The sequence below is a fragment of the Coffea eugenioides genome, chromosome 6 (genome assembly GCF_003713205.1).
Source record: "Coffea eugenioides isolate CCC68of chromosome 6, Ceug_1.0, whole genome shotgun sequence".
NCBI classification, from domain to species: Eukaryota; Viridiplantae; Streptophyta; class Magnoliopsida; order Gentianales; family Rubiaceae; genus Coffea; species Coffea eugenioides.
This window is the reverse complement of record NC_040040.1, coordinates 17,387,656-17,397,647: the sequence shown is the minus strand read 5'-3', so window position 1 is coordinate 17,397,647 and position 9,992 is coordinate 17,387,656. Positions and strand designations below refer to the sequence as shown.

General features: G+C 35.1%; 1 protein-coding gene across 1 annotated transcript; it reads left to right on the top strand.

Annotated features, from left to right (window-relative positions):
- The first annotated feature begins 776 nt into the window (after nucleotides 1-776).
- LOC113773724 (glycosyltransferase-like At2g41451) lies at nucleotides 777-7,785 on the top strand. The gene is made up of 12 exons (XM_027318346.1): nucleotides 777-1,127; nucleotides 2,801-2,950; nucleotides 3,071-3,123; nucleotides 3,829-3,937; nucleotides 4,036-4,170; nucleotides 4,302-4,346; nucleotides 5,244-5,431; nucleotides 6,260-6,401; nucleotides 6,992-7,038; nucleotides 7,171-7,258; nucleotides 7,345-7,610; nucleotides 7,695-7,785. Exons 1-12 carry the CDS (start codon nucleotides 777-779, stop codon nucleotides 7,783-7,785), a joined length of 1,665 nt encoding a protein of 554 aa, XP_027174147.1.
- Nucleotides 7,786-9,992: the final 2,207 nt, after the last annotated feature.

The following is a 9,992-nucleotide window of genomic DNA, read 5'->3' as shown; positions in this document are numbered from 1 at the left end:
GGTCCCCCGCCCCATTGCTATCCCGCCCTAACTCCACCCCGTTACCATCCCTAATTCCATCACTATTCTTTCCTTTCCATGCTAACCTCTACGTATCAGAGGGAGATTCCCTCGTACCATTCTCACCTCTCTATTTTTCACATGACATTCTATTTTTTTTTTCTCACATGATCTCTCTATTTTTTTTTTCCACATGAGATTCATTAAAATACTTCTTAAACAACTTTTAGATATTCGTTTCTTATCTCAAAGCAAAAAATTAAAAAACATCGGATAATAGGTATCTTATCTTGAAAAGATTTTAATCCAGCAGGAGAATTCATTTCTACTCTAGGAAAAATTTTAAAAACACCAGGATAAAGTTGAACAACAAAAAGGAGAAAACAAGAAAAAAAAAAGGAGTTTCTATTAGTAGAAAATTTTAAAAAACAATAAGACCAAAGTTGAATGACAAAAAGATGAAAAAAAATAAAGAAAGAAGAGCTGCAACAAGAAATAGTAGTAATTACCTAAACGACACAACGGGTCTTTTTTCAGTTGTTTTCGTTCTGGTTTCTATCTGCTTCAAAGTTCAGTTTCAACTCGTTTCTCCGTCTCATCTCCTTTCTCTCACACACCACACACACCAACTCTCTCTGTTTCTCTCTTTCTCAAACCTCTGATATAACTTATGACTATAAAGACATGTACAAAGCATTCAATAGCTCTTAATGAAAATAAAAATAAGCCAATAGGAAAAGTTTTCACTGTTGTATAGTTTTTTTCTTTGAATTTCAATGGCGGGTCTTCATGCAACGCTAAGACCCGCTTCTTCTTCGTCGTCTGTATCCTCAACATCGACACATTCCCGCCTTTTACTATTTCTTTCAGTCCTCTTAATCTCTCTCGCCACCTTTGCTTTTATTATTCAATGGCGTGGCGGGTTACCCGACCTGATTACCCGATGGCCTAACGAAAATGACCCTCTTGGGTTCCTGGCCATGGACCTTGCCGGACCCGGTCGATCCTCGTCCTCCTCTGATGCATGTGCTGATGTTCTTGGCCAAAGCCGCGTGGCATCGTTCACATATTATAGGAACTGGAATTTCAGTTTTGGACCCGGATCCGGATCCGAAAAGGGGCCTGAGGTTCGTAAAAAATTCTCTCTTCAAGAGTGGTTTTTGTTTTCCTTTCTTAATGCGTTTAATGCTAAGAGCTTTTCAATTTTTTTTTGGGGTGGACTTCGTATTTTTCTGGGAGTTTTTTTTTGTGTGTAATTCGTAATTATGTATGAAAATGAATTATTTACGTGCATGTGTTTGCATGCAGATGCTGAACACGATGTAAGAAACATTGATGAATAAGTTATTAAGTATCTTACATCCTTTTCCGTTCAAATTTAGGAGGGTTTTTTTTTGGTTTCTGTTATTTTTTCTTTATGCACTATGCAGAATAAAACAATTCATTCCTGGATAATAGAGTGTTTTCTTTAGCTCTACATGGTCCAAGTTTGTTGAGAAATTACATATTTGTCTTCGATGGAACAACTCTGTGGTTCTATACATGTTTTATTGCTCTTGAATTTTGGGAAGTCAAGAATAGTAGGTAATTGTTTGATGCTTGATGCCTAAAGGAGGACAAAAAAGGTTAAGGTTTGGGTCCAAGATCATTCTTTTTTTATGCTGAGAAGAACTGATAAAGAATTGTGGAAAAATTTCCTTTGGTTTGTGAAGGTTTTGAGGGCAAAGTACGAGAAAAAGATACTGCTCATAAGCATTTCTTTTTTACATATCAATATAATTATGGAATCTAGATGCCTTTTTAAAGGGTCTTCTAGATGTTATTCTGTCTTAATAAGTTGGAAAGGCAATATTTATGTGAAAGTTCTTGCAGCTAGTCTTATACGTTTCATTCGCCATGAATTTCTCAGCTTACAAAGAAATCAAATAAAGAGTTTGATATACAGTCTTTTCCGTTTCCTTTTACTTTTTGGTTTTGAGCTCAAACCGAAATGTAGTTCATTAGATCCTACACTATTTGATCCGGTCCAGTAGATTTGTAGTACTAAGTAGAAAGAATGCGTCCATTTGGTCAACAAATTTTGCTGGTGGAATACTGTGAAAATGGGAACTTAATTAAGGACAAAGGGTGAGTTAACAAGTGAAATTATTCTCAACAAAACTGATACAGATGTGCTAGCACGAAAGAGAAGCAAATTTTAAAATGAAAATATACCTAAGCATGTTGAGTGTACGGTTGTTGTGCAAATCATGAAAATCATGTCACTCATTTGAGTAGTTGAAGCGAGAATTTCAAGATCCAAAGAGCAATAGTAAATATAGTTACAACATCGGCCATATCTCTAAGAGGTTAAAAGAAGAGAAAAGTATTGAAGACAGTGCAGCAATGTTAAGGAGATTAAAATAGGTGCACTAGTTTGTACAAATAACAAAATCAGAGGATTGATCCAGGGAATAACTAAGGAAGGAAGCATAAGTACTTATAGATTAGAGTGGGAGAAACGCAATTAGATTTTTCCAGTTGATTTGGTATAAGTTCTTTAGGATATTCATTCCTAATAAAGGCATTATGCCTCCTTTGAAATCTTTTTCTGTTTTTTAAGTTTGTTACGTTTTGCCTCCTTGAAGGAGCACAAGAGTATGTATTAAGTTTCCTCTTTTGTTTTTTGTTTTTTTTTTCCAGATTGCACATTTAACTTTTTGCAAGGACTCTTTGCTCTCTGTGTAGCTCACAGCTGTTTATTGCCTCATAGGACTTGGATCAATAAGCACTTATTGATGGAACGTTTTTTTTATGTTAGATATGTATCACAACAAGCACTTCTGCTGGCTTAGAGCAGACACTGCCATGGATATATTATCATAAGGTTTTAGGGATAACAAACTTTTTCATGTTTGTGGAGAGGAAAGCTGCATCCAAAAATGTATCAAAAGTTTTAGAGTCCATTCCAGTGAGTATCAAGACCTAACCTTTTATCGATCTTAAAATTCCATTTGGCTTAGACTGATATTGGGTTTCATTTGAAATTTTAAGTAGTTTTTTGCTGAAATACAGTGGTACGATTTTCCAGGGAGTAAAAGTTATATATAGGACAAGAGAACTAGAAGAAGAACAAGCTAAAAGGTCAGTCTTTCTGCCCGCTGATCATGTTTCCATAACTTGCCTGCTATTGTTGACCCAGTGGTTGCCATTCAGTGCTCTGCTCACATCATTTACTTGCAGATAAATGATTCAAGTTAGTAAATATCTGGTTGTCATTTTGTCTCATTAAGATTTTTCACAAGTTCATAGTTTCACATTAAATTTCTTCACAGCTTGAAGTTTATGTTGTTGTTTTGAATGCTAGACAACCTGACACATTGAGATCTTTTATGGTTATTCCCTTGTCAATGTAATGGAATCAGAAATTGGATTCTCTGTCATGACATAGTCAAGGTACAGTAACTCATGAATTGAATTGGAATTGCAAGGAAGCACCTCTCTAGTTTTCTAGACTCATTGTTCAGTGCACAATTTAAAGGCAATAAGTTGGCTGAACAGCTATTGGGCAATGAAGTTGCTTGGAGAAGCAAGGATAAGTTAAAAGAGTAATACAATGTGGCCATGATGGTGCAATATTCTTGAATCTTCGCCCCTCCTCCCTTAATTTAGTAATTTTAGTTCTCCTGTTTCATGTCCTGAACTACTGTCCTTTAAATTTGATGAATTTTCATTCTCTGAGATTTAGTTTTATAGTTGATTCTACATGAGCAAAGTTCTCTTCTTTTTCCTTCAAGACCTCTACAAGCGATTGCTGCAATTTTGTTGATCTGAATTTTGATGCTGCAGCCGTATATGGAATGAATCTTGGCTGGCAAACTTCTTCTATAAGCCATGCAATTATGAGTTATTTGTAAAGCAAACGCTTAACATGGAAATGGCTATCGTCATGGCAAGAGTATGACTTTTCATTTAACTAAATTAATAATAGCAGCTTTAGTTGTTGTTCTGCGTCCTTCTGTCTTTGTTGCCTCATCGTATTGGTAACTTGCTCAGGAAGCTGGTATGGATTGGATTATACATCTTGATACTGATGAGTTGATATATCCTGCTGGCACCAGCCATTACTCTGTTCAACAGCTGCTGTCAGAAGTACCTGAAGATGTAGATATGGTAGTTTTTCCTAATTATGTAAGTGAGCTTCTTTCAATTGTGGATTTTTCTGGTCTTGAAAAGTTGCTAGAATAGCATAGGAATTGACTGATAGTCTCTTGTATCCTTAAGGTTATACTTAAACAAAATACAATTCTCTTTTTCTTCAGGAGAGTAGCATTGAACGGGACGATATAAAGGAGCCCTTCAGTGAAGTAAGATTTCTTCATCTCTTGCCCTTAAGTTCACTTGTGGATTTGGCAATTGCACTTTCAGAATAACCTAATGATGCAGTTTCAGCAACAAATTCCTTTGTTTCAAGTCAGAATTTCTGTGTCACAACAAACACAAACAAAAATGGAGCATGCCTTACAATTCTAATCATTCTGCATTTAGTTCTAGAGATTTTTGTGCCCAGAAGTTATGACCTTAGTTCAAATGCTTCTGTTCAGTCTTATGACTGTTATTTTGGTTAAAGGATATACACCTTGATAAAATCCTTAGTCTCTCAATCTTATAAATAGGTGATGATGATGGAAATCTTATAAAGATTGGTATCTTTTCAAACTATTGGGGTGCCTTTTCATTTTCTGTATTGCTAGAAAATTGCAGGCCTCAGATATTCTTTCTGAGCTGAATCCCCAGGTTCATGGAAAAGGACGTAAAAAATGGTTATTATCATCCTCTTGTATGAAGTAGAAGTAGTAACTTCATATAGTAAAGGAAAACAATCAGCTTATGTCGCAGCTGTTGCTGAATCTGCAACTTCTGAGACAAAAATGAGAGAAGTAATAGTAAAATGTCTAGACATTATGTCGAAGAGAAAGACTTGCTCTCTTACATGATGATTCACACACACACTATGACCAAAAGACAAACCAGGATAAACTAATAACAACCATAATCATCAAGGCTAGATGATGGAAACTTTATTCTATATAGATAGAAATTGCTTAGGTATCCTACAAATCTCTGTATTATTCATGTAAAACCTTGTTTTTCTTTTACCAACAGGTAAGTTTTCTATATATGTATCTTTTCAAATTAATTATGGTCATTCTCCAGATTCTTGTATTTAAGCCTTTTATCTCTCTGTCAACAACTTAATATAGGTCTCAATGTTCAAGAAGAATTTTGATCATCTCAACAAAGAAACTTACTTTGGGAGTTACAAGGCAGCAACTCGTGGTAACCCAAATTACTTTATGACTTATGGAAATGGGAAATCAGCTGCTCGTATTGAGGAGAATCTTCGCCCCAATGGAGCTCACAGATGGCATAACTACATGAAGGAACCCAAGTAGATTCCATTTTATGATATGAACTGAAATTAAACATCCATTTTTAGCTAAATTCCTTCATATCTGTTGCAAACTGGACCTATATCACTGCCCCTTCTCACATAAATAGAGATGATTGTTTCATGTTGTGCCTGAAACATAGAAATTTGGGTCCATTTTGGCTGATTTTTTCCTATACATTCTATTTCACAGCTGTTATAAATTGCATCATAAATCTTATACATGCTATTGCTTCAGAACACAGTTGAAAATTGTTTCCAGTGGGCTTATTATCTTGAAAATCTTTTCCTTCACACTCTTTTAATACAACTGCCAAAAACATAGTACCAACTATCCACATTTTGGGGGAAGGGGAGGGGGGGGGGGAGAGAGAGAGAAGGCTTCTCATATGAAATTGTAAAAATTGCCTAATAGGTGATTATCTAATTGAGTGCAAAGAAAAATGACAACGAGGTTGTGGGAGTGTAGGTGGAGTGTTGACACTGCCATATTTGGTACAGTTTGTCTTCTTATAGTGCTTTTTGCTTCTTATTCAGTGGATGTTTAGATTATAGACAGATCAGTTCTTTTTAGAAACTTAAACATTTAACTAGAGCTTGGGGTTGTTTTCTAGAACAAAAACGGTTTGTACAATATGGCCAGCGCAAGGGAACTGATGTGCTAGTCAGATGAATTGTATATTCAACTGTTCAGTTTTTCTATTCCTGTCAAGAAAAAAGAAAAAGTAGCAGAAGATGTGAATTTCCTTGTCCATTTTCTGTTTCAATGCCCCAAATGAAAAATCAGAGTTCTTTTATGATGTAACAAAATTTGTTTTCAAAATACAGAGAAATAAAATTTGAGGAGGCTGCTGTTCTACACTATACATACTCCAAGTTTTCAGATTTGACTTCAAGACGTGATCGTTGTGGTTGTAAGCCTACACAGGAAGATGTCAAGCGATGCTTCATGCTGGATTTTGACAGAAATGTAAGTTTCAAGCTAAACTATAGTATTTATCTTGGAAGTTGGAACTGCGTGTGGTTAGAGTTTTAAGTTCACTCTACCTTGTCTCTCCCTCTTTGTGTCTGTGTGCTTGCACACCCCCATGTGCTGGATATTTACGGTAAGTTTATTGCAATGCATAGTTTTCACTTGGGCATTTTGTACTCAATTTACGTATAGATTCTGTTTTATGCGTTCATTGATGATACCGTCTTTAGGAGGATTCTGAACAATGAAGTCCTGTTGAGTTTATTTAATTTGCTGTAATGTCTTTGTCCTTGATCGAGCTTCAACTCTAACATGCTGGTAGTGTTCTATATATACCACTTCCTCCTGCTTCTTTCTCATCAGTTACTCCATTTCTTGTTCTGGTCAGGTTAAGCACAGTATGATACACTCACTGATGGGATAAAGTCTGATTCACAGAATAGATATTAACATGCTAAACTGAAATAGGCTGCAGACTATAATTCTGTTCAGAGTTATATTTCAACTCGGGGAACCAATAACCTATTTTAACTGAAATATTACAAGTTACTTTGCTGATTTTCTGTTACAATTATGCCAATCTACAGGCCTTCATAATTGCCTCAACTGCATCAGAAGCAGAAATGCATCAGTGGTAAAATTTCACTTTAGAGACTGAAATATCATATCATTTTTCTATTTAAATTCTCTTTTTTCTCTCGTGGCTGGCGTATGCTGATGCTTTAAACATAATATCTCTATCTGAAGAACTACATATTCTCTCCAGGTACCATGAACGCGTCATATGGACTGATACAGCACTAAAACAAAAACTTCTGAAATTGGGCATCTTGACTCGCATTTATGCTCCTATGGTACGTACGTTGATAGTTCTAATCAATTGCAATCGTTTTCCCACACTAGATCTACCGATCCATTCTTATCTACTTCCCTGCTATAGGTGATCATACAAGGCTTGCGGGAATCTGGCATTTTTACAAATGTTATCGTGTCAGCTTGGTCAGAAGATACAAAAGAAAAGAGTTTGTCCTCTACTAAGAGTAATAACTCTTCTGGAAACATTGGGACAAAAGGAATCTCTTCCAGGAAGTTTGGCTACAAAGAGTCTCAAGCTACAATACGAAAGGTCTTGAACTTTGCAGGAAATGGATCATATGCTATTCCCCCACAATCACCCCCTAGTATGGATGATATGCACCTTCATACGTAAAATTCTTCATGAACTCTGTCATCATAAAAGTATCACCCAAAATGTCATAAAATGTTCTGTAATATCTGAGTGGATTACAGGCTCAGAAAGGGGGGAGAGGGGAGTGAGCTTCTTATTGACCTGTTCCACGGGAACCCTTTAGCATCCTGTTCAAGAGGATTCTCCCAGTGATCTAAACGACTGCTTATGTATTGATAAAACTCAAGGTTATATCCTCTAAGCGATGTTTTAGCAAGTTTCTAGCTGCAGTTTCTTGTAAATCTTGTAGAATACTTTGGATTCATCTTTTATGCAGTGAGAGAATGCTGGATTCTTTTATGTAGCATACTCAAACAAGACGAGTCCAGTAATTTATCACTGAGACCCTGGTACTGCAAGTTATGTCTTACTTATGCAAGTATCCAGAATTTGTGGGATACAAGACCTGGATCAATGGACCTTCATACAGGAATAGGAACTTTTATCTCTAATCACTCAAGTACATGTTAACCTAGCATTTTAAAAATGTAGTAATACATGTGTAATTATTTGTTGTTTATCTAACTTTTGGAAATGAATTAGTATAGGTCCCCAAGTACATGTGTGTCCATATTTTCATCTAATTGATAACTGTCCCATTGTCCAACTTATTAAGGGCTTTTATAGGGGAAAAATAGGAGAAATAGAAATTATGAGGATATTTTCAAATTAGCAATACACCAGAGAATTTGATTAAAGAAAATTTTAGCTTAGCAACTCTAACATGGCTCAAAAGCTAACCATTATGAGAAGTTAAAAGAGAACTTTTGACAAACAAAATAAGAGAAGTTAAAAGAGAAGGGCGATCAAACAATGTGTATGATTAGATGTTTGCATATGCAAGCTTTCCTACATTCAATTGAGACATGACTTGAGAAATAGGTAACTTCAAAAGGTATAGTACTTCTGGGGGATTTTGCTGTAATTAACCTTAACCATACCGTCATAATTACGTTTATCTAACAGTTTTATGGTGATGTGAGAAAAAAAATTATAATGTTAAAAATTAATGTAAGAAACATGCTGAACACTTCTTTGGATGGAATGATTTGGAGGGAAAGAAAGAATTCAAGAGAGAAGTTGTAATACTTCTACTATCCGGTGTTGCAAATAAGTTGCGCTCAGCAAGGCTACTCACTTGTGAACTTACTTGGTCAAAGGTCGAGCTTGATCTTACATTGACCAAGTTTGAATAGGTTGAAGAGTTCTATCTCAAAACTAATATGTGAGGTTAAAAAACTTGCCAAACATAATCGAGTTTATGTATGTATGTATGTATGTATAAATCTTTTATATTTGTTAGACTCAATTGAACTTAATTGAATAAGATTCGATCGAGTTCCGGCAAGGTAAAATGAAATTGAATTCAAGTTCGATGAGCTCGAACTCTAATAGTGCACTACTTAAATTCGACTCAAATCAATTACACTCATACTTCTATAATTGGAGGATTAAGTAGGAACGGAAAGAAAATAATTGGATAGTTTAGAGAAAATAATTGGATAGTTTAGAGATCCATCTGTACTTTATACAAAACTTTTCCTTCCAAAACTTTGGAGAAACTACCCATCTCTCCTTTTAATTAGGATTGCAAATGAAGTGAGTTGTTCACGAGCAGTTCGAACCAAAGCTCAACTTGAGTTCGGTCAACATTGAGTTCGAATTGACCAAATCGAACTCAAGTTCAAAGATACTTAGTTTGTTAGCTCGCGAGCGGGACCGATTATATATATATATATATATTTTAATAGTAAAATTACATATATTTCTAATATTTTATTATTTATTAAAAAAATTATTATTTTATTTTTTTTTAAAAAATAAAATAATTATTTTTATTTTTTTAAACTTAAACTCAAATTCAAACTCAACTCAAATTTGAATCGAGATCAATCTCGAGCTGTCACATTGAGAGTTCGTTGAATTCGAATTTGATAAAATTAAATCGAGCTCGACCCGAATAGGACAAAATTCGATTTGACTCGTTTGCAGCCCTACTTTAGCATACCATCCATACATTCTTTTTCTAAATGTTAGGTTCATTAAACTTAAAAGAGATGCATATAGAGAAAGTTAACATATAATTTTTTTTGTTGCCTTTCCTCTTGTACTCCAAAATAGAATTAATACCTTTACTTTTTTCTTTTCTAAACTCCAAAACCAAATATGCATCTTTTCTCTCATAACTTATTGTTTCCCTTCTTTCTATTCACTCCTAAACTCCCCAACTAGCCTCTAGCCCCAAGGAATTTTTGTGATTAACCATTCTCCCAACTTTTTTCTTTTTTTGTTTTTAAAAAGAAAGTCCGAACGTGGCCTTGTTTTTCTTGGAACTCTCCAAAGGCTGGTGAGTGAGTGGT